This window comes from Aythya fuligula, chromosome Z, assembly GCF_009819795.1.
Source record: "Aythya fuligula isolate bAytFul2 chromosome Z, bAytFul2.pri, whole genome shotgun sequence".
In the NCBI taxonomy this organism is placed as follows: domain Eukaryota; kingdom Metazoa; phylum Chordata; class Aves; order Anseriformes; family Anatidae; genus Aythya; species Aythya fuligula.
The window spans coordinates 18,532,263-18,558,114 of NC_045593.1; the positions used below are offsets into that span (position 1 = coordinate 18,532,263).

Below are 25,852 nucleotides of genomic sequence, written 5' to 3' on the forward strand. Positions count from 1 at the left end.
TATTACTTTTCATGAAGCTTAAGGAGAAACAGCAGTGGGGAGGACAGTTCTCTTATCCTGGGCTTGCTCAACTGCATGGAACTTCAAGCATCCCTGATACTAAGCACTCCACTTTTGCTAACTGGTTAATATGTTTTGTCTTAAATAGAATTTAAAAGATGATTACACAACATGTTGATTATCTATGCACATGCAAAAGGCCTTTACGTAGCTTACAAAAACCTAACACAAATACGTGACAATATGTACTAAGGCACATAAAACAGAGAAAGTTAATAAATTAACTTTAATATAATAAACGCTAACATTTTGTTAGCGTTTTTAGAATCAGTAAGAATAAAAAGAGCTATTCTCATCCAAAAATCATTAATTTAAATTTGACCAGGTTTAAAGAGGCTTACTGAAAAAAAAAAAAAAAAAAAAAAAAAAACCACCCACAACTGTAAATTATTAGGTGGCCTCCAGTTTGGGCCTATAATCTTGACATAGGCCTAAGTATCCACATCATGACAACTGCCCTGATTTTATATTCTGCTCTGACAGCATTACAGCACTGAATGATTGAATAAATATACTGAATAAATGGTGGATGCAGGTTCTGGATCTCAAGGCTGGAAAGAAACTTCTTAGAGCCAAAAAAACAAAAACAAAAACAAACAAAAAAAACACTTCATAGTGCCTTTGCACCTTCATTATCTGTCTTGAGAATAAACCTCAGCATTCAGTATCCCAAATTTCTTTTATTAAAACAGTGTTAGAAATTTCCAAACAATACATTAGCATGCTTTACTTTTCCATTCTTTCCCCGCTCTTCCTTATGTTCATCAAACACAGTTTTATTCATAATTTTCACCAGAGATTACTGCACCATAGCAGTAAATCATCAAACCTATAATTTGTTTTTACACCATTACTCAGTTAAGTTGTGTAATTCAGAGAGATGTTTCAAGTTACCATAGTAAGAGTGCCTTCTGAAAGAACATGGTTTGGGGCACACCACATCTTCACAGTAATTCAAACTATAGACAGTATTTTATGGACAACGTTTTTGGAAGAAAGTGGTACTTTAATTTCACAAAAAGCAGGAAGGAATTGTGGTGTATCAAAATAAAAATAATAAAAAATAGGAAGTTCAGCTTGGTCAGTAACTAAAGGAAGATTTCTTTTCAAATAATTCAAGCAAATAAAGGAAGAGTTCTTTTTCAAGTAATTCAAGCAGGCCTAAGTTTGATTTGAAAGCTATATATTCTTACTCGGAATCAAATGTTTATAAATTAAACATTTAATATTTACGGAATTGAATGAAAACACTGATTTCTGGTAGGGAGGCAGTCTAGCTTAACAAATAAAAATAATAAAAAAGCAAAAACAGGATTTTTGCTTTGTTTTAATATTCTAGCATCGTGTTCTTAAAAAAAAAAAAAATATGCAAAAAGCACAGCAAACTTTGTTCCATGTCCCAAACCTTGAAGACTGATGAAGAAATAATCAAACCAGAACAGATGAAAGAAGACAACTGTTTTCTATGCGCTTTGCATGAAGTTTTACAATCCCTACAGAAATGAAGAAACAAAATCTGTCTTCATTAGCCGCTCCAGCAGTCAACCAGCACACTCAAAACTAGCACCATCTTCGACCTCAAGGAAGGATATTGGTTCAGCCAAACAAAAAGGATACTACACAGTCAGCATCTGTTTCACATAACTGCTTGGCTGCTGAATACAAGAACCTTAAACAGTATGACTTTTGCTCTTTATTTTCCTTAAATATTGGCTGTTACTACTTTGGTGTACAAACATATATGAAGCTTTCAATTTTCAGTCACCTAAGCCTAAAAGATAATTTTAAAATAGAGTATCAAAAATTAAAACTATATGGAATTTCATGCTTTGAATAGCATGCAAGAATGGACAGTGATTTTTAAAAACAGATGCCCCTGTCTTCCTCCACGTTTCCCTCCAGCTTTCCAAGATTAAATGCCTGGACTAGACCTTCAAACTAAAGGGAATTTAGATAACAATGCCTTAACAAATGAATAATTAAAAAAAACATAGGCTTATCTTTGATAACACCATAGGCAGAAACTACTACTTTTTACTTTCTTTTCAATCTTTCTCAACTTTATGTACTGTTGTGAAAAATGGATTTTAAATTCCAGCCCCAATGATTTATCATTTTTAAATCTAAAACAGCTAATATTTTGGTATGATGAGATTTAGACACTGTATCTTTTCATAATCAAAAGAATAAATGCTATACCTCCAAGTTCTTTTACATTCAAGATGGCATTCTGGAATGGCACTGCTTTTATGCTAAAACCTAAAAACAGAAAAGAGATTAAAATGCGATTTGTCAAAGAGGCCATTTGAAATCAATTCCATACATTTAGAAAAGACTACATTTTTCACCAAAAAAAACACAAAACAAAACATAGCGCAATATTTTGCATATGAAATTCTGTTTAAATATGATGTTTTTGCATCGTATTTAAACCCCAGTTGCAGGGTGCAGGGAGACAAATCAGCAAGAGCTAAGACATTTACAGAGATACAATTTACTAGCTGGCATACATTAAACACAGCACAAAATTTCCACCCAAGTCATCTACCATTTGGTAAGGAGATAGAATGAAATACATTTTTATACAATAATCTTTTAATGCAGCTGGAATTGAAGCTTAGATTTCAAATTGCCAATAACATGATGTGATTCTTGTACAATTTTTTAGGAAACGTGGAAGATAATGTGTTATTTAAATCACTTCGTCTTACGTTTAAACGTCACAGGTTTTAGTTACACTTAGAGCATTAATCCTGTCTATAAATATTATTAACAGAAAGATCCTTTTGCAGTGCTGAGTGGTATTTACTAAAGTGGTTTCAAGCACACTAGAAGTATCTGTGAATCTTCTATTAGCCTGTTATATGCTTAAATATATATATATAGTAATTGATGTTTTCTTCTACCTGGAAATTAAGACAGCCAAAAGAAAGGTAATTAGCAAGGCTTGCAGCAAACCATCACTGTACTACATCCTAAACTATAGATACATATGGACATGTACGTGTATATAAGAAAAACCACATCTATTCTTTCAGCATAAAATGTCCAGATAGACATTGAATTTATTTCCACTATCACAAGCAGTTTCATGATTACATACCTACAAACTAAGTTAACCAGTTTTCAAGAATGTGTGTCGCTCTGCGTTCATTAGCTATCATTTAACACACACACACAGAATTTGTTCTCCCAGATCAGACCAATAAGGTATTCCCGTACCCTAACTCCAACCCCAATCACTGTAAGGTGCAGAACAGGAAAGTGCAAGAAATTCTGAAAGGGATAATTTTGAAATGGCTTGTTGTCTTAAAATAATTCCTAAACTATTCCTAGAAAACTAAGAACTGGAATGGACATGAATGGACTTGATGAGAAAATCAAAAATACAGGGTATGGTTTGAAAACCAAATGGAGAAGCTGTCATGTATTTACTGATTCTCAGTCATATTTTCTAATCTAGCAAAGGTTACAAATAGATACATTTGTTATAAACTGAGCATCCTAGAGAGTTACCCTTTTGATTTGGATGCCACCCAGTTTTCTCTGGGGTCCATTTGCTTTGCTCAAAGTTGCCTAACTACACAGTAAGATTTTGATGCTACTATCTAGAAACATGTAAGAAACTTATTTTTTAAATGAGTTGTATTTATATTATTTCCTTTGATAGATTGATATTGCTGTTTACATTGCTGTTACTGTTTCTTTCAGGGTCCAAAGTGTTAAAGTTTATTTTGCACTAATTTCAGGTGAACTCCAAAGATAAAGAGAAAAAATGACAAATTGCTCAACAATTTCCTGCTAACCTTTTGAATTAGGCATTGACATCTTCTCCACGCAATGAGGTGTCAGATCATTTTAGCATTCCTAATTACACCACAATAATGGATTAATTATGCATTCTTGTACCTGTTTTACTTTGTTTACTTACTATTTTATTAAATAACCTTGTGTTCTTGTAATTCAAGCAAAGACACACTGAAAACCAGTTCATGTCCATGTAAGCTGTGCTTACAGCTTCAGTATAAAGCCATAAAACAAACTATACACACAAGTTACTCGCACAACACTCACTATCTGTTCCCCCTGCAATTCAACCTTAATAAACTGCTGTAGCCACACATCCAGATTTCTTCCATCTCTGCGGTCCTAATCTGTCTTCTTTTTGAACCTGGGAGGCAGGTATTCCTTTTATCCCTTTTTCTTATTCTACAAGGTTTTTTGTTTGTTTTATTTTGTCTTGGGCTTTTTTTTGTTTTTTGCATATTTTTTTTCAATATTAAGTACTTCTGGTTCTTTTATATCAGCATGCATATTCAAATTTTTGCAGCTAAGAAGCCTTTTAGCTGTTGTTGTGCCTGTTTCTACACATCTTTTCAATACCACTCAAACTTTTTGTAAATAATCTGCTCTTACTACATAAGCAAGTTTCTTTGCTGATCTAAAAGGAAGGATTATCACCAGAAATAATTTCCATTATGTTAGTCTTTTGTATGCCAGCATATACCACAAAGAAGAACTGACCAATTATAAGAAATTAAGTATGATGTAATTTTCAGAGCTTCACTACCCCATGCTAATTTATATTATGTTCTCTATTCTGATTGTATAACAAGACTGCTCAAAAGCCAACACTAAAGAGAAGAAAGAAACCTTTTAATGTCTGTCTCCAGCAAACTGCTATTGTCTGTTTCATAAGGTTCTATTTTATTAGACCACAATGTCTGCTTTGACTTTTGACATATTCCAAATTGTATGCTTTCATGGATATTCCCCAATGTACAGCCGAACATGGAGAGTAAAGTTGGGTTAGCTTCAAAACAATACATTATTTATCTTCAAAAGCAAGATTAAACTGAAGTTCTCTACTGCCATTGCTGTGTGTTTCAGAAATTAACTTTTGGCAACACCAAAAGCACACACCATGGAATAAAGGCAGCATCCTACCTGTAGTAGACACTATATTCTCTGGGCTTTCACTGCAAAGCTGTGACAGAAGACTTGTCTTGCCGGAACCAGTGAGGCCTATGCAAACCAAGTCGTATTCAGGTCGTGGTGGTGGTGGTCCCTTGCAGCAAAGTGCTCTAAAACACTGCCAGGAAGAAACACAAGAGGAAGAAATTACTTCTTTTTTTGCAAATATTTATTCAACAAGATTTTAAAATCAGATTTATAAGTTGAAAGGTGCTAGACAGAAGCAAAATATTAGTCTAACTTACTGTTTTGGCAAAATCAGCAGTTAATAGAGTGAGATCAGCTCAACTAAAATCTAGAACAGCTTTACAACAAAATTTAAATATACCTGTTAACTTTTCACCTAAACCTCATGGAGCTGGATTGAAGAAAGTGACTTGAATTTCTTGAATAGCATGAACAGTGCACATACAGTGAAATGTATGAGCTCTACTTTACTCTGCAGTCGGGTATTCATGAGTTTGCTTCCAGAAGGAAAACTGGTAGAAAACTCCTGTGCTAACTTAATGCAGTACCTGCTGTGAACATCAAAGCAGCTTCTGAACAGCTGCTGACCAGGCTTACCCTGTTGTCACAAGAAAGAATCAGAGAGCTTTGCTCCACTGATTTCCTTCCTGGGCTTGCTTTGTCATGTGCGTAGAAGGAGTAAAGTACTTGTCCTACCCAACAATTTCAGCTGTTAAAGAGTATAGCTTGCAAGAAATATATTTTGCTGGACATAGTTCTGGCCATAAAAATGCAGATCTCTCACTGTTCCCTGGAGAAGTGAATTAATCACAACAAAGAATATAAATCACTTACACAAAGCCTACTTTAGAGTTCTGCTCACATCTCTTAAATAATATTGCCAAAATAGGCCAGACCCATCCAACAGGTCCCTTAAGCCCTTAGTAAGGCTCATTAGATCCTTCTTTATACATTATATGGAAAACTTTTACATAAAAAAACTAAAATCATACCATTGTGGGATAGCTAGCAATTCTGTATTTAAGGTGTAAGTCCAAGATACATCCTCTCCACCCCAAAATATGTAAGTACTTTTCCCCAATATCTGCTACCTTCACGTAAGAATACATCTGCTATAACAAGTACCAGAAAACGTGTCTGTGCAGCCATTCCTTCTCTCTCTCATGCCTTTTGTCTTTACATGGTCCTAGCTTTTGAACCTCCAGCAACAGATATCTGAGTCTCCACAACTATACCAAGAGTGCAGCTGATTACTAGATTTAATACATTTTTACCATCTTAACCACAACTAATCACAGCACTGGGTAAATAAGCTCAGTCTTTACAAACACATTCTAGTACTTGTCTATGTGACTACCCATCCCCTTTCATTGATGACAACTGCAGGAAACAAGAAACTGAAGAGTAGTAAGACACTGCAGCAAATAGCAGGTTCTGGGACTATGAGCAGGCCATCTAAGGATAGCGTGATTATGAAAAGATAGTTCATTATGACTATGGAAGTTTTATTGGTTTCCTTCTGCATAGATGTTAAATTATTCTATTTACATGTATATTGTAGCCATACCAGCAGCACGATTGAGGCTTTTTTTTCAAGAGAATTCTTAATGTCCAATGTCTCACATTTTAATGGATACTTGTAATAATATATTTTAATTCTGTAAACTTGTTCTACAGTGTTCCTGCTCAAGCTCAATGAACAACTCTACCACCGAAAACATCACTATACAAACAGAGCGGTAACTGCAGTCCTGTTTTCTCAGCAGCTTAAAGTTACATGGCCCTAAACTAAACCAGGGATATCCAGTAGAGACTAAGCCTCCACGTTTACCACTTTGGCAGCTGCATCCAGCAGCTCCACAAGAACTGTGGAAGAGGAGAAAATTCAGTGGTCACAGAACAAGAAATAAAACTACATCCTATGTTCTATTTTTGGTTATGAACAGGAAGTGCATTCTGAGATATTTCATTAAGCGTGGACTAAAGCCGTGCTATTATTTAAGATGTCATATATTATACTTCAGTCAGAAATGCACGGTGTTGCAAGGAATGTGTGTAAGGTGTAAAGAAGCCATTCCCAAAACCCAAAGAACAAACATATAAACAATATTTAGAGTTGTTCAATCCACTATTAACTCTCAGTCACTTCCAAAACCAAGGTGCTCCATTTGAATAATCCAAAGGATGTAAGAGAAACGCGAATTAACAGTCTAACTGGTCTTCAGATACTCGTCATATAGGAACTGCAGTTCTCTTTCACAAATACGCAAACCTGGTATGTTCAACAACTATAGCTACTGGATGGGAGAAGAAACAAGAAAAGAGAGGTAAGAGTTAATTGTTTCTGGAGAAAAAAAAAAAAAAAAAAAAAAGGAAAGAGTGGATTTGAAAGTACTTAAAATAGAACAATACAGTATCTTGCAAAAATGTATGTGTTTAGCCAGTCTTGGAAAAAAGCATCTATTAACCCAGGAAACTGGGAGCAATTAGGTACTGCAGTCTGCAGGAAAATGTACAATATTCAGTCCCACTGTTACTTTCATTTTACTAGCGTGTGTCCACATGCTGCGCGCGCAAGTTTAATGATATGTAAGAGGTAAGGGTAGAAGTTAGCCAGTCTTCCTCTTGCTTAGGGATTTCTATCCCAACCGGATTATTCCAGTTTCAGGTCGATCAGCATTTGAGCTGACAATCCTAGACAGTGGCCCTTTAAAGCCCCACAGAGGTTTCTTCTGGGAAAAGCATTAAATATTGCATCTATAGCAGGGGTGGCCAAACCCTTCTGACATATGTGCCGCTCAGAGATTGAAGCTTTGGGCAGCGAACATTCCTGAATTACTACTCTCTCCAACACATTACACTGCCTCCGGTCATTGAGTCTGTCTTCGCCTACTCATTGTACTTCTCGTTTCACTCTCCATTTTGGGGTGAAATATTCTATTATTTCTGTTTTGTTCTGGACCCATCTCCTGTCTGTTTCTTTTGTTGCTGCTATTTAATAGGGACAAACAGAAGCAAGGGATTTCATGCTTAGTTGGTTAAACACACTCACAATCACACAAAAATACCCTAACTTAGTGCAACATATAGTGCTAACAAACCAAGCGTCCAGGGTTCTTGAAATCCAGAATTAAGGCTGTAAAGCTCAACCATTCTGCTCTGCTCCCCTCCTCCTCTTGCCTATATTTATGAATATAGCCTCTCTTCACTTTTTATTTTTCAATTAAGACATTGTTGAACAAATAGACTTTTAGTACCCAGCATGCATTTCTATCCAGAGGACTGGTTAATCATCTGAAGTTGCTGACAAAATACCAAGGAAAAAAAGAAAATGTAAAGCTTACACATATTAAGCTCCATAATTCTGATATTGTACAAGACCACATAAGAACAAACGAATCTCAAACCTTAAAGAGATAATATAAAAGATAGGGTGAAAAAAAGTAGACAACTACAATACTAAAGATAGGAAACAACTGGAGAAAGCAGCAGAGTAATTTTATGCAAATAATGAAACGTTCAAGGCACTTGAATGAAGTTATGCACAGCTAGGAGAGAGGAAAAGGAATATATAATAAACTACATTTAAACTGCATGAATACATATGTAGTTAACCAGTGCTAGGTTAAAGATTGGACTCAGTAATATTAGAGGCCTTTTTCAACCTAAATGATTCAATGATTCTATGAATGCCTTGGTGTTAAAACAGTACACTGGGATCTGTGCATTTGACTATGTCAGTTGCAGCTGTAGACACTTCAGTTTCCATACTGCTGCACAGGTGGTATTAACTACTGGGGGGAGAAAAATGATGGGAAGAGGAAAAAGCTACTTATTTTAAGGCACACAACCAGTGAAAATGTTTTTGTGTTTTTTAATCAACAGGATAAGGTCCATCTTCATCATGTACATCATTATGTGCAATGATGAGGGCAAAACTGACCAGGTCACTACTCATTTGTGGCTACCACCAGAAATTAATACTCACATAGCCACTGCCATCCAGAAGTGATCTTCAGCACAGACAAAAATATTGAAATTGTAATCAGTAGCCTTCTTTGATAGACCACAACCTGATTTAACAATCACCACTATGCTCAGGCTCCTCCATCATTATGGACTAATGATCCAAATCCAGCAGAGGGACCTCAGCTCAAAACCTACTGACAAAGTAGATCTTATTGTTTAACCTGCCTAATCTTCATGTGCACGTGGTAAGCTCACTGGCTGAAACCAAAGGAGAGTCCCTCTTCACGGCCTAAACACAATTTCAATTTTATATTGGCTTATTGCAACAGAAAGGCAGACAGGTATATGGCAATATAGACAAGGTAACATAAACCAGGACAAATTATCAAAAAAAGCAAGGCAATTTCATAGAACAAACATAGTCCTAGTAGCATCCTACATTACGGAAATGTTGCAGGACCATAAAATAGCAACAAACTGCTTGGAGGGGAAGCTCGACTTCTTCCCTCAGACCCATAAGAAAGAAATACATTTGGGTTCATTCACTGAAATTATTCAACATCCACTGTCCAACACTTCTCAGTATTTCAGAGGAACTACAGTCCTAGATTCTCAAAAAAAGCAACCACATTTCAGAACTCTTTCAATACCTATATGCTATATGTATACCTGCTGAACTAGACATAAGGCTTAAGTACCAAAACCATACAAATGATGTAGGTCTATTCTTCAAAATGTTTGACAACTCTGCTACCAGCAGAGGAAGCTTGTAGCAAATTAGGTCAAGAAAAATGAACTGGATGGCTTCTAACAAGCCAGATATGACAGTGCTATTCAGAGTACATCATTTCAAAGACTTCCTGGTCATGATGCAATCTTCCTTTGGGTGAAGATGATAAAATCGCAGTTGGTGGAATTCTGTCCAAAACATAGAACTTACTAATTTCTCAAGCAAATAAAGTCCTCACTAGTTTAAGGATAAAATAAAGGCTTCAAGTCAATTATTTTTGATGATCAAGATCCTCAATTCCACATTGCACAAGCATGAAGGACAGTATCTTTGCATTTGGGCAGAAGGTACAGGATCTTTCGCCCTTATCTTCCAGTGAGAGGGACTGCTCCAGGGTAAAGGCTTCATCTAGAAGTTCAGGGCTTTAGCTACAAGGAAAATTCTTTGAATGCAGTCAAGTTTGTGTGCTATAAAACATAATAATCCTGGGAAAAAAAGAAAAAAAAACACAAAACAAACAACTGTAAGGCAATGGTAGTCCTTCTCCTTGAAACTATAAGCCAAAAGGAATCACTAAACCTCGTGCTCAAAATGGAAAATGTAACTTTCTGACCTTAAACTCCCAGGCACTTCCCCATAAATAACAGAAGAGTAGGAACAAAATTATGACCCTCCACTTCATTCACACTGTCCTCGAAGAAAGCACTGAGAAAAACAAGCATCAGGGTTCCGGATGTGCTTAGACATTCACTATAGAAGTATGATGTAAAAGCCTAACAAAATGAAACGCCATATGCACAGGTCATGCTGAGTCAACAGAAGAGCTGAACATAGGCACAGGTGCTACTCTGAACAGGAGACTTCATGGCAGTGACGGATCAAGCTCCAAGGGGGTTCTCAAACACTTCTAAGTTTCATCAAGTGTAGAGCTATTGCTCAATTTGTCTCCCTTCTGATGGTTTGCTTTCCATTTATTTCCCTGCACAAGAATAAGTCATATTTCAACCCTTCAGTCCATTCAAATCTAACAGCAAGAGACAAAGGTGAACAGAAGCCTTATGAACAAAAGTTTTTGCAAACAGTTTCACTACCTAAGAAAATATTGAAAAAGCCCTAAAAATCAATGCACAAAAGGCAGTAGCAACACCACAAAAATGGACAAAGTTAAGGATGCAGCATTACCCGTCATTTCTAATTTTTAGCTAGTAAAGATACAAAATACATACAGACTCCCCCCCAACCCACTCCCCCACAAAAAATTAGCGTAGAACTAACAGGCTTGCTAAAAGCCATCTATTTCCAGGTTTCCAGCCAAAATAAATAAATAAACAAACAAACAATAAAAAAAAGCTTTTCCATGTTTCATTTATGTTACAAGGTACGTTACAGAACTGTGTTTTCTTTTGTTCAGCAAAGCAGGCATTATTTGTGTTTCATACTGGATCACAAAATCCAGAAAAAAATAATATTGACCACCTGGTATTCTTTGATTTTTCTAATTAACACTGACTAAATGTCAACAGCACGCTGTTTTTCTTTCTTCGCCCAGAAAAATATTTGGTACCCAAGACCCTAGGCAGCCTTATTTTATACACACACACTACACATGGTATTATTTCTGTAATACTATAAGAAAGAATTTATGGTAATACTCCAATTCAAATCCCATTTCCAAATGGGTATAGGAACCTAAAAGAAACAAAAATTAGAGAAATACTTGCAAAAAAATTAAAACTTGCAATGCATTACTTATTTAAAAGGAAAAACAAACAAAGTAAATAAATAAATAAATAAATAAATAAAAAACCTGCTGCTGCCCTAATTCAAACTGCAATAGGAGTCTCAGTCCTCATGGTAAAAGCTCCCTCATCATACCTGAAGTGAGATTTATGGGATCACACTGGGACTTATGCAGCAAGACAGTTTGAAGAAATTTCAACTATGGTAAAATAAACATAAATAAATTCATTTGAAATGTAGTTGGAAAAAGCAGAAAAGGAGATGGCCACGAAATGACCCAGGATGATAAGTGAGAAGTGTGCAGAAGTGTCTCAATGAAGACATAGGTGATACCATTTAATACATACCCAAGAAAAGTAACAAGATCTGAATTTTCATATACTGATTGTATTGAAAGAATACAATATTACTGAAATTTCAGTAACATTATAGAAATAGACAAATGCCAGAGATTTTTTTCTATCAAGCTTCAGCCCACACTTCCAGAATTGTTGGGCATCATAAGCATAATTAAAAATAAACAACTCACAGGTTGCGTGCGAGTCTCTGAGTGTATTATATATATATACATATATATATATACACACACAAACACACACACACATATATGTGTGTATATATATACACACACATACATATATTTAAAGAAGAAACCTCAAGAAATTCCAAGTGAGTTTTGAGGGAAAAAGAAAAAGTATTTCATGTTTACTTGAGGCAATGTTTCCTCTGAGATTTATCCCCAGGATATGTCTTGTTCTTTCTTATGAAAGAATTCAATACTAACGTTTGCCATCAAACTTGAAACCAAAGAGGACAAATCTCTAGAGACAAGAGACCAGACTATTTCCTCTGAAGTCCAGTCCTACTGAACATGTACATAGCTGTGTAGAAGGTCAAGTAAAAAGAGATTGTGGATACCTGTCAAAGAAAAACTGTACAGAACAAAATAGTAGAGAAGAACCCAAATATCCCATTGATAAAGAATACTAGAATTATTTGGGAAAGTACCAGAGAGCAAAATTAAACAGAATTGTGATACTGTAACAGTACATTAAAAATAAAAGTATAGTTTCTACTGTCATTTTTATATTTATTTGCTCAGATAATAATTCTCTCTTTGCTCATATCATAGAAGAAATATAGCGTAACTATCCCAGCCAAAACCAGGACACAAATTTAGGTGCTGACCAACCAAGAAGTTAGCAAACTGATGAATGTGTGGTTGCTCTAAAAATTAACAGGAGGCAAAGAAAAGAAGATACTAGTAAAGACTGATGTAAAAAAAAAAAAAAAAAAAGTTACTAAATTAGAAACAGTCTATGCAGTTAACATTGAAATATAAGGAGTGTGCTTTACGAATGTATATACAGTCTAACAGGAATTAATGGGAGGATTTAGATAAAAGGAAGAAGTGGACCAGAGAATAACGATAGCTTGATTTTGCAGGCGGCGCAAGTTTTACAGCCAAAGAATTCTGCTGCCTGGAACATTTAAAACCAGACTGCCTTCCAACTCTACAAAATGAAGTAAAAATTACACTGATGTTGGCAGAGGCACAAATGGGAGATCTAAGGGGTATGCTCTACTATCAATTCATGGCATACTTGGATTTGAAGTACTACATAGTCATCGGCAATGGGTATTTCTTATTCTTTAGGCTCTCTTTGAATGTTTTCATTCTTACATGCTTTTTTTCATTTTACTATCACAATATACAACTATCACAACATACTATATTTACAAAAATAAGAACCTCTAAGAAGATATGTATTTTGACCAGAAGACCTAGGGAATAGGAAATATGTAGTAACATATACAGGAACTTCTCTTCCTCTCCTGTATAGCAGAAGTTTTACTTGGCTAGCACAGCACATTACTACTGTGGGAGGAAACAGGAGACGAACCTAAACAAAAACCATTAATCCAAAATATACAATTGGAGGAAGGCATACAAATCTTAAGTACCATTAAAAATTCGTCAAATTTTAATCAATGACAGCTTCTTTGAACATAAAAGTTTTTGCCTTGACCAAACTCTGAGGAAGTTATCTTTGAAAAACTTCAGCCATTTAGAACACCTCATGCTCCAACACAGGTATTTTGCATTTTTAAACTCTCCAGCTGCAAGGTTTTGGGGTTGTTTTTGCTTGCTTGGTTTTGGGTTTTGTTTTATCTTGTTTTCCTGGTTAAGTATCTCTATCTCCCACCAAGTTTCTCAATTGTCAGGAAACTGTTTTCTAATGAAGACCTCTGTATTTATTGGTTGTTTTGTACTTTAGTTCTGTAAAATCAGAACTGTCCAATTTGTCACTGCTGATCATACATGGATCAAGGACTACAGCCTTTAAACTGTCTCGAAGAGAAATCAAACGGGAGCTCTGCTTGTAGTCCTTGAATATCTGGGGAACATAATTTGAGATGGGGATTCTCAGTTGACAGGAAAAAGAACGGACCGTATAGAGGCAAGACAACTGCAAATATAAGCTGTGTTCATAGGCTTGCACCATTAAAACAAAAACAAAACAAACAAAAAATCCCATACCATTCTTGTTCAAACAAGAATTTGTTTAATAAATACTGACCAAAACCTCTTCATCTATTTAAGTCAGGTTAAAAAAAAAAAAAAAAAAAAAAAAAGGAAAGAAAGGAAACGGTAAAGAATTATTTTGTAGATAAATTCTGGACACTCTTAAAGGTTAAGCTGCCTCTCAGAGGTCACAGCTGGATTTTAACTTTTGTAGGGGAGAAAAATGGGAGCTGGCAAGAAAAAGGTTTATTTTTCATTAAAAAACAGACTATCAAGGCCTTACTCTTGAGACAGCCTACCACACATCTATGCCTATTCACAGGCAGGTCAGCATACCCTCTTTCCAGCAGAGACAACCCAAACTAACAAGTTTCTGCTAGTGTAACTACAACCACTTCTTATTAGTTAAGAGGCATGAGATACTTCAAGCCACACAAAGGTATTACTATGCCAGATTTTTATTTTTATTTTTGTGGCAAAAAAAAACTGCTTTTAGTCTCAGAGCTACTGCAAATCTCCTTTGGTGATTCAGAATCTTTCATCCTTGCATAGGTGCAAGTACTTTGCATTACAGCAAGCACTTTTATAGGGAGCAAACATCCACAGCCTGACACCTTCGTGTGCTTTCCTAATGCTACTGCGTTTACTGACAAGTTGTTGGGTGTCTGTCTTTCAGGTAATAATTACACAGTACTTCTATAAAAATTTTCTTAAGTTAAAAAGGCAACAGGTTGCTGCTTAAGAATATCTCATGTTGGTGAAATATAATCATAAATCCAAGCAGAAATAAACTCAACATGTAATTCAGATAACTGAGCACAGCTCTTTGGTGCTCAGTCCCTTGTCTTCTTTAATGCACAGCTGTAAGAGATTTAATATTTATTTTAAGGAGGCTGCAGACACCTCAGTAAAAATTGACTCACTGCTGCTTACTGGAACAAAAATTTTACCATTCAATCTAGATCAGTGTAAATCTTGCCAAGTTGGGAAACTCCTCCTTCCACTGGCGAGAGAGAAAATTTCACCAACAACCAGGGAGCACTGCAATAATGATGAGATTCTATCAGTGAAACATAAACAATCTGGAGTTGGTGGCATAATTCAGAGTAAGACAATGAATAAAAACAGGCTTAAGAAATGGAAGATGGCTGGTTTTAAGACTAAGACATACAATCAGTTGTAAAAGTAGAATTTAACTCAACCTTTTTTATCTTTTTTTTTCTTTTTTTTTTTTTTTTTTACACTTGCTTCCCTAATTAAAGACTGACATAATAGGTCTGTGATTTTTTTTTTTTTTAAAGGAAGTTTGATATATACATATATCAAACATATGATATACAACAGCTTTTACTGAAAGGCCATTAAGTAATGGCCAGTCACCTACTCTACTATAAGATCAGTATTTTTGAAACGTAAGGATTGTATACAGAGTATGAGAAGAGATGCACATAGTTCTTCTCATGCCATAGGGATTTTTCACTTAAGAGGAACCATTTATAGCTCAAAAGCATTTCTCCAAAGCAATTTTTAACAATGAAGAAAGACGATAAGGTACAGAACATACCATACCACTTTACAAAGAGTGCATAACTCTGATTATGTTATTCAGTAATAAAATTCAGAAGTCTAAGATTTGAAAAGAAAAACTGCAGTAAAACGTCAAACACAGATCATAATACTGATGACAAACACCAGAAGTATTTTACTTTCCTAAATATTAATAACAGTCTTATTTATTTGAATAAATATTTGAGTAGTCACGTTTTTTCATCCTTGCAACAAATTTTTAAGCTTGCATCATTGACTTTATTGCTACAAAAGCATACAATCACAAATTATACCCTATAGAGATCAGTGTTTAATCAGGACGAAATGACAAGCTATAAAAGTAGAGAAAGAGACATTAAAAAAAATATTTCAGGACAAATGTCCTATCAAAAGCATTCATAAAATTAAGAGACATTAACCATTGTTTCCTAGTGGGCTGTAAAAGATCCTCACCTTACACCTAGGTAGCATCATTGTGAACACAGGTAAACCTTCACCTATTCTTGTTTCCTTCTCATTTTCATGCAGTTAGTTATAAAGCTGAAATAAACAAGAAAAAGCATGCTGTTCACTGTTCTCTGGCAAGAGAGAAAATTTCTGGTGCCTGATGTAAAGTATGAGCCTTGGTCGTTTCTGTCTCCCGCAACGGAAGAACTGATGTACCTGCAAATTATGTCACAGCACTACCTTCACCTTTAAAATGCCATGGAAATCAAACTAAAAAACATAGAGCAATAATATTGTATATATGTATATATATATTTATATATATGTATATATATATATATATTTAAAAAGTGCCTGACCACTGCACAAACCTCATCCAGTCAGGCACAATGCTGAAGCAGAAATTCTCCTCCCACTCGTAACTATACTGCTTAAATCTTAAACTTTACCTCAACAGCTTCTGTTTTCTTGTTGAACTTCCTAAATTCCTTAGTAAAGGAAATTTAAAAAGCTCAGATCTTTTAAGCAATCAAGTGTACTCTCTAAACCCGGAGATATTTTGATGGAAAAGAACAGAATACTCAACCAGACACTTCAACATCCAGCAAAACATACGTAATTTATGGGAGCATATGTTTATTGAAGTTCACAAATCTAAATACATTTTCCTAAGAAAACGTGAAAGGCCTTTGATTATTATGTTGCAAACTGTGCATTCTGCATTTAATGTGCCATTGCCCAATTCTTTAAATTGAGAAACTACAATGAATTGGCTTAAAAAAACAAAACAAAATAAACAAACAAAAAAAACCTTTATTCTTAGAAACAAAGCAGCAAATTTTATTAAACCTATTTTTACATCTAGCTATCCTCACAAAGCTGAGGATAATGTAATTCTGAATAGGATGTAAATGTCAGCCAAAAGCTGAAAAAAAATAATAGGAGTAGGTGCAGGAAAGGGAAAAACAAAGTTGTTATTAATGTATTACTTCTACTGAAATACCACTGAAGTCCAGTGTGATCCAAACCACACCATACTGTGAGCAAAACAGCAAAGACCAAGTCCCATAAGCTACAGAGAAGTAACAACTACACAGCATTTTTATCATATTTTTTTTGTTGTTGTTCAGACCTGGAATTTGGTTTTGGTACAGATTCAACCTTCTTTGTTCAAAAGAAAAGAAGTTCCTTGGCATAGCGACATGGTCTAATAATAATAATTTCAGTGCTAGTTTTCTAGCATAACTAAGATGTCCATCTAGCACAAATACACTACAGTCATTTAAAATAGCTTATTGTTCAAGTACACAACTAAGCTGAGAAGTCTCGTATTTGACTCTTATCCGTAAGCAGGAATCAAAATGTACTATTTAGCTGCAGTTTAAATATTTGAAGATTTTTCAGCTGGGGACATTTTGCACCCTTAAATAGTAAAAGCTGTTAAGCCGTTTCCCATTAAAAATCCTAGAAAAATAACCTTTACAAATAAAATGAAGATAAAGTTCTAGGAGACCATAAATTGACTTGAAAACGTTCACTGAAAAAAAGCATATTGACAGCAGCAAGCAAAGTGTTAAATAGTATGAAACCAGGTAAATATTTTTTCACTAAGCGTCCATATGAAGTCCATAGTATAAACACTAAAACCTACTTGGACTTCCAGGCAAACATAAGTATTTTAATGACAAATGTATCATGAGTCTTCTTCCTGCTGTCTACCACTTTTCTCTTCTGCTTAGCCTTACATTCCAGCCTAATAGCAACATATTTTCTACTCCAATCAACCATACTATTCAGTGGTATTTCCTAGAAAAAATTTTCTTCTGTCAGATAAATAGAGAAGAAAATCCTTCAGGGACAGCTTGATATACCACAGATTCCAGTTGAAATAATACTGAAACGAGAAATTAAGAATTTCCTTAGTAAACCCACTAGCACAAAAAATGGGGTAAAACCATAGGCATTTCAGCAAAACTCAATTCTACCAAGCATGCAACTTGAATTTCACTCCATAATTTTCAATAATGGATTCAGAAGGAGCAGAAAAGTCACGCTGTGTGAAAGGCTGACTGTAATAAAATAAACTGAAAAAGTCTATACACAAAAAACAGTATAGGATTGCACTACTACATGATCATGTATGTTTCAATTGGGAAAAAAAAAAAAGCCAGCTTATAAGTGGAATTGTAGAAGAGTGGAGTCCTTTTCATTATTTTCTAGTTACAATCATTTAGTGGTACCTGACCAGAAAAAAGCAGTGACAAAAACTTTACTGTGCAAGTGACACACACAATTCTATTCAGGGTAAATAAAGACATTCTTTCTTTGAGACACTAATATACTTCCATGCATCAACGATTAAACACTCCATTTAAATTAAAAATTTCAGAGCAACTCATTTATCAGTATGCTCATTCTGCATTGCCCACATTTTCAGGAATTAGACCTGCACATTTTCCCATTTTTACACATGTTCAAAGAATTTAACATTATTTGACTGTCATCAATGAGTTAAGATTTTTGGCAGGCCATCCTCGGTAATAGCTTTGAATTTCCTTTAAGTGCTTATTGTGGAAGACTTATTTTAACTGGAATTAACACTACCTTCTAGCTCAGACACAATCTAAACTTTTTTTTTTTTTTTTTTTTTTTTGCATTGCTAGCATGCCAAGTGAAGGACAATGTGGTATTTGCTTAAGGTAAATTAAAATGCATTACATGTTACACATACTGGACATTCTTTTGATCTTAATTTGAAACTATTAATCCTTCCAAAGCAGAGTAAGACTGTCTCCATATGCTTGGTTTGTGTGCTTTGCATCTCTGGTCAGCACAGTAAGAGATCCAGAAAATTTTAGAAGAAATTCCTTGCCAGTGACAATAGAGCAAAAAAACAAGCAAGATCTCCAACACTTAAAATTCCACAAATGCTAACCATATTTAAAAACTAATACCAGTCTCACTCTGTATTTTAAATTTCTGCAATATTCATTAGTTTCATTGTAAGAAGCATCATAAGGAAAAGACTCATCGTCTTGTAACGTTTCCTGTGTTGGATGTACTTCGACCTACTTCTATACTGTAGAATATAGAGGGATTTAGTTGATCTTCCCAGAAAGAATCTCAGTAAATGCAACTATTTCAGAGACTCATTAACTGCTTATTAAAATGTCTTCATTACTGATATCTTAAGACAGTTAAAAACAAAATACTGACTGCATGGATTTCTTTTTGAAGAATTTCTTTACTTAGTTTTGCCATTAAAAGTCGAAACTTTTAAAAACATGAAAAATCATGCAGGTTTGAGCTATTTTACATTGTTTATCATGTGGCAGAAGTTTTGGACATACCCTTTAGCATTTCATACTCATTGGGTTAGGCATTCTCCGCATCATGAATCTTACTCTTTGACATGTAACTTTGCCCATCCTCAACACATGGAACTAGGGATCTTTTGAACGATGTAAAGTTCACTCAGAAAACTGAGCAAGCTTAGGAAATATTCAGTATCATTAGGGTGAGATCTTCTGCAGTACTTCAGGGGCTTTCCATACATAATCTAGAAATACTTTTCTCTCTACCAGCTGAGGCAATTACAGAATCTTAAAATCTCCTAAAAAAAAAAAAAAAAAAAAAAAAAAAAAAAAAAAAAAGATCTTAAAACACTGCAGCAAGTTCCTACCACTTTTTCTAAACTTATATATAGCCTAATAACATGGGAAATTGCGCTTCCTTCACCTGAGTCAATGCTTCCATCTGAATACCCCGAGAAAAATGTTTCACTATTGCAAGACTGCTATTTCCCTGTTGTGGTTATCCTGCAGTCACATTATGTCATTTTAAGCTGTAGTGCACGGTAAGGACCAAGTGCTCCTTTTCAGCACCTACACGTAAATGGGGTCCACCAAAACCAACTGTACATGTGAGGCAGAGGAGGCCTCCTACACCTTACCTATGGTGTAGCCTCATTCCTTTGGGCAGGCAGGGGGCTGGTGGTGGTAGTGTTGCTTTTCTGTTGGCAGGGTCTTTTTTTTTTTTTTTTAATTATTTCGCAATAGCCAATTTTAGACACCAGTAGGCTGAGGCTTCCAGATCAGACTACTGAAAGGACTGCCACACCCTGAAAAGTGGAGGAGGGTTTTTTTGTTTTGTTTTGTTTTTTAATTGGGAACTATTTGTAGTACTCCTGGATGCTTACATAGTAACAGTAGCTAAAAACCCTTGCCATCTTTGGCTGTCCTAGAGACTGCACCCCTTCTCAAGGAATGTGGATTCAAGCATAGTTATCCATGTATTCATCACCTCCAGGCCGAGTATCACCACGCGCTACACCCCGGGGATGAGACGTTTCAACTGAATCAACAGGCAGAGCACTCGGCTAAACAGCGCGTGGAGATTGCTCATCTGCGCCAGGCTGGCTTCTGGTCTATTACCAGATTCTTTCCAAGATCTGCTTCTTGATTTCATGCTAATTAATGGGAGTGGATCCATTTCTCCATGAATTTCTGTGATGATGGCAGTTGAGAGATCACTAGTATGGGCCAAGTCAGGGGAGTGAGTCTCATTTCCACAGCAGCTGACTTCAGCAATGAAATTCTTGTGGTGTTCTCTCAACCACAAAACAATTATTAGTTCAGCAAAATTTCATTTGCGATAGCATTGTGATTATAGGAATAGTTTCAATGCCTACAAAGAGAAGAATGGAAATCACCATCTCAGAGTACTATACCCCATTTCACTAGGCATTCATATCACATTACTGCATATTTTGGGCATGTATGCCTGCAACATTTTTGTCTGAATGAAAAACAGTATTTAAGAAGTTGTGTAGAAAGCTTATGAAAGACACAAAAAATGCTTCCTCATATAGAAGACCATGGAGGGGCCAAAAAAGAACGTAACAGATTTCTTTCGCCCATTTCTATAGTTTGCCAGTTGGAAAGTAGCTAATACAACACAGGTTAAAAAAGAAAAATCAAAGCAGAGACCATTCCACAATTTACATTCCCCATGTCCCCTCACCCCTTTCACCTCCCCCCCCCCTTTCCAGCTGGTCCTAGTTTTCTGCTTTATTACAGAAGCTACTCACTTCAATAAACTTCACTTTTGTTAATCAATTCTTGTATTAAGATTTATTTTTCAGCCTTGATACCAGATTTGTAATACTTGCAATTCATATGCAGCTCTACATGCAAAGAACGCTATTGTACCACTGCAGAAAAACAATTACCTTGCACAGATTTTCGAAAATAGTCATTGTAGATTCTGTGCAATATTTCAAAAACTCCAGTGCATCTGGACCAGGCACAGGAAGAGAATGCAATGTTATACTTTTCAAAAGCTGGGTTTTACTGTTTTAGAAATAAAACAAGTCATGTACATTACAGAGCCACAGTGGGCCTAGACAGCTTAACTGAAAACACCAAGCTACACACTAACAAGTGATACTTGAGCCCTTTCAGTAACATAAAAAGAAGCAAATATGAATTAGGAAGTGGATTCTTACTACTCCCTTACATTACACAAATGTGTGATGCAAGTCAGCCTAAATTAACTAACCTATGTTTGAAAATTTACTGAGTGCTTATTTACCTAAACTGCTTTTAAATCAATTTTAATTAAGCTGTAACATGTGCTCAGGCTAGGCTGTAGCTCAGCACGTACTCACTACCAGAAAAAAAAAAAAAAAAAAAAAAAAAAAAAAAAAAAAAAAAAAGCATAAGGAAACAAAACAGAAATCTATGAAGATCTTGAAAACACCACTTATCCACTTGATAGCAATTAGAGAAAAATCTACCTGGAGAGCAGAAGGAATTAAGACATCTGTTTTCATACAGTTGATTATTTTACCATGAAATTGAGGCTGCCCAGCTATGTGAAGATAGCAGCATACTAACATGTTGCTGTCTTCTGGTTCTGTAGGCTTTTTAGCGTCTTTGTTGATGCCCTGAAGTTTCCTATTTGAAATGTGAAATTAAGATCAGTCAGTCTCACAACTCCGAGCCCTAAATGCAGCAGCATATTAAAAAAAAAATAAAAAAAAATCTTGATTTCCCTTTGTTATTTACAAAAGCACTACGATTCCCCACTTTCAGAACAGGCATTTGTTAATGCAAATGCATCAGGCATCACACTTTCGCCGTATGTTTCAGACTACAATATTGCCAAAAGTACATATTTCTGTTTGTTCAAATGTATTTTGTACTTATACTGCATGTGGCATAAAGAAAGTGCCAACTCTCAAAAATCATATTGCAGCCTAAGCTGCACCCTCTGCTAAGAGAAATCTCATTTATAAAATCTAACAAGACCACAGCAGTACAAACACAGAATAATCTTCCAGACAATCTAAAGCTATTGAGATATCCGGATAAATGTAGTGGGAACTTTCAGAAGAGATACTTGCAGCTGTAAATGCAGAGAGGACAAGAAACAATGGACAAATTGAAACCCGAGAGGTTCAGACTGGATATAAGAAAATACTTTTTCCCCAAGGGAACAACAGTCCAGCAGTGGAACATGTTGCCCAGAGGCTCTGCAGTCCTTATCTTTTGAGGTTTCTTCCCCTTGGTTTTCAAAACGAGAACTGAAGTGGATAAAACCTTGAGCAACCTGGTCAGACCTCAAGCTGACACACACACACACACCCCACTATTTTGACCATGAAGCTGGATTATAGATCTTCCAAGATCCCTTCCAACCTCAACTCCTGTGAACATAGTACAAATTCTACAGAGCTCTCCTCTGATCTTTCATCTATGCGAGACATCTACGTGACAACATTTTCCAACAAATACAGTAATTGATAGTGTCCTTACACAGCTACCATTGATGGAGAAAAATAAAATACAAAATAAAATCAAAGAAGGTTGAGCAGCTTATTGATTTGGGCAGACTCCCACAGTCTACTGGCTCCAGTGTAGGCATGTTTATTCACTGTCAGTTTTGCCCAGGTGCTCAGACCTAAGCACCCACATCAGCTTAGTCACAGGGTGAGTAGCCACTGCCCAAGTTACTGTTCCTTTACCAGTGAAAGCATTTCTAGAGATGTATCACAATGGTGGTGTGTTTTTTTTTTCCCCTTTGTTTTTACGGTAAGGGGGAAAGAGAAGCCTCCCACACTAACTGGAAAGGAATCATCAAGCATCTGTCTGGGCTTCTGGGGGAGCTGTGGGACAGCTCTGAAGGATTGCCAGATTTATTCTGTATCCTCGTTTGCAGGGTGGGCAGGTTGCCAGCCCGAGTTAAAACAATACCTGAGGTCTAGTTTATATTCCCAGCTGGGCCAGCTAGCTAGGATTTAAAACACTTGTAAATTTGGGTGTGAGGGCTGTGTGCGTTGACAAGGGAATTAGGCTGTGGTACTAGAAAACTCTTATTTCAATTCAGCATCCACTCAGGCAGCTCCACTGCTCCTCTCACCCTGTTTTCCCCTGGGTGAGGGCAGAGAAGAGCAGCGAGGGGCTGGGACAGCAATGTCAGCCTGCAGAGAGAGGTGGTGCTGGGATGCTAGGAGCATGGAGGGCAAAGTTCCATGAGCGTCTTTGTGCTGGCAGGGTCAGGATGTTCTTACAATTTGTAAAAATCAGATCCATCTCTCAGCTACCTGCCTGCTGTTCACCACTTACCACACTCCTCTGCCTCCACTCCTCATGCAGTTTCCACAGATTGTTTTCCCCTCCCAAGTCACAACTTACTCACTTTGCTTTGGGAAGAAAGGGGAGATGACACCACGTTCTTTCTTAGCTCATCATCTGCCACCAAAATCTCCCCCAAAGAAGATGGCAGTGACTCTCCCAAACACAAAGCCCATCAAAATATCCTAATGTGTGCTACTTGCACACCTCCCGTGGCAGGCCATGCTGGTGGCCATCTCTGTCCCAAAGAACACACTGTAAGGGGGATGCCCAAAAGAGCCTCATCCTGCTGCGTATCTCTGCCCATTACAACAGCACGCAGGCCAGCAGCTCCTCAGCTTTTCTTCTCTGCTTCAGCTGCGTGCTCATGGTGCAGATACTTTGCCACTATGGCACCACGGGTCTTTCACTCACAGAATTAATGACGTTTTGTAACGCACCAACCTACAGCACTTACATGTGTGCAGACAGTGCAACATAAAGTCTTCGTTGGGGTCCTAGCCAGGCCAAGTGTGTTATTAGCCCCTCTACTACCTTCCCTAAGTTTAGGCTACCCTAAAAACATACTTTAGGGAAATAAGGAAAATAAATCATATACCTTTTAGCTCATCTCTAATAAATTCATTTTTAATAAGCAAGAAAGTTTTGTTCCTATCAGTAAGTCATATACACTGAAGTAATGTTTCTATAAATAATCTATTGTCCTCCTGGAGAAGTAATGATTCTCAAAAACTTAAACTGGCCATATAGTATCTTGTAGTTGATTGAGACAAATTAAGACAGCATAAAAAAAGAAAGACTTCATCCCAGGTTTTCACCGTATCAAACTAAAACCAGAAGTATGCTAAAAGGAAAGTCTCAATTCTCAAACTTCAAAGAAAAATATCTCATGTAAAGCCTCCAAGGCCAGGTAAGGTTTTCTAATGCTGCTTGAATAAGAAATAAAAAGTTAAAAATTCCGACTCAACTGTTAAAATGCTGTATTGTGCTAATTTTCACTTCATACAGAAAATTTACCAACTAAAATATCTCAGTGTATCATATGCTTATTCTGATAGAGTCAGACTACAAGAAGAAAAATCAAAACCAAAGAAGTCTGTCTTGCTCTACCTACAGAAAGAAGACAATGCTGTATCCTCCCTCCACTGAGGTATGAAAAGATACTATGCGGAGACAAAGTTTGACAAACTGTTCTTCCCAGCAGTCATAGATAACATCCCTAAGATTTTTATTTTTTTATTTTTTTTAAAGAGAGGAAAAACAAGAACAGCTCTCCACACTCTCTTCATAAAGGAAATGAGTTCTTATTCTGCTGTTAAAGATTTACTTCTCTGATATCTTGAGTTCCTTTCACTGAAATACTTGCACAGAAGAAAGTTGTGTAACAGTGAAAGATGTTCAGCACACATAAATCACAGAAATCTATCCAATAAACAAAGATTACACCATCACAATCTCTGATCACAGATTTGTGAAGAATGAACTAGTCGATTTTTGCAAGATACGCTGCCGCTGTGTAACAGGGAGGTTGTGAGCCCCTAAAAAAGACGGCACAGGGAGCACATGTGTGCTTCTCAAGGATTGTGAACTGCCTTCTGGAGAACCGGCTCTGACTTCCTGGAGCTGCCTCTTGTCAATGAACGTATCAGACATATTTACTTTCTTCCAGTGTCACAAAGCTCCCTTCAAACAAGGCAAACAGCAAGAGCAGAGAATTAAGCTGTCTAGAAAATGGCTTTATATTTGATCAAATTCTTGTTCTTATTCATGATCAGTGGTAATTATTCTCATTTATAGCAAATAGGGTAGAGACTTTCCAAGGCACGTAACATAGAAAGACTTGCAAATCAGTTCAAGTGTTTTGTAAAATTGGTTCTTCATTAAGTGGTAGCATTCCCCAAATATACAGTTTACTATAACATCTGGATTGTTTCATCTGCCCATTACTCCCTTTGCTATTTCTGAAATATCCTCATAACAAGCAAACGTTTTCAGAACATGCTCTGGCATGTTCAAGCCCACAGATCACCGCTGCAGTTCAGCTGTTTGAAAGATCCACAATCTCATTTCCACCATCAAGTGTATATGCATGTTCAGCTACCTCTACAAACTTCCATAACACTCCTGCTTAGCCTTGCCACCACAACACAAATTCTTAATGCCCTTAAAAATAGCAACAACAAAAAAAGCAAACAAAAAACACACCACATTTGGCTTATTTTAAATATGCTCTTCTCAAAATTATCTCTTCCC

General features: G+C 36.2%; 1 protein-coding gene across 3 annotated transcripts in view; it reads right to left on the minus strand.

Moving 5' to 3' along the window:
- ARL15 (ADP ribosylation factor like GTPase 15) overlaps positions 1-25,852 on the minus strand; it is a 218,211-nt gene that overhangs the window by 134,774 nt on the left and 57,585 nt on the right. For 2 of the 3 annotated variants that reach the window (XM_032205412.1, XM_032205411.1), the window contains exons 5-6: positions 5,008-5,152; positions 2,260-2,319 (exon numbers count right to left, since the gene is read on the minus strand). In XM_032205412.1, coding sequence (XP_032061303.1) covers positions 2,260-2,319; positions 5,008-5,152 — 205 coding nt within the window. Of the gene's footprint in view, positions 1-2,259; positions 2,320-5,007; positions 5,153-21,812; positions 21,850-25,852 lie in introns of those variants that run through there. The other variant, XM_032205413.1, reaches the window with a different exon arrangement.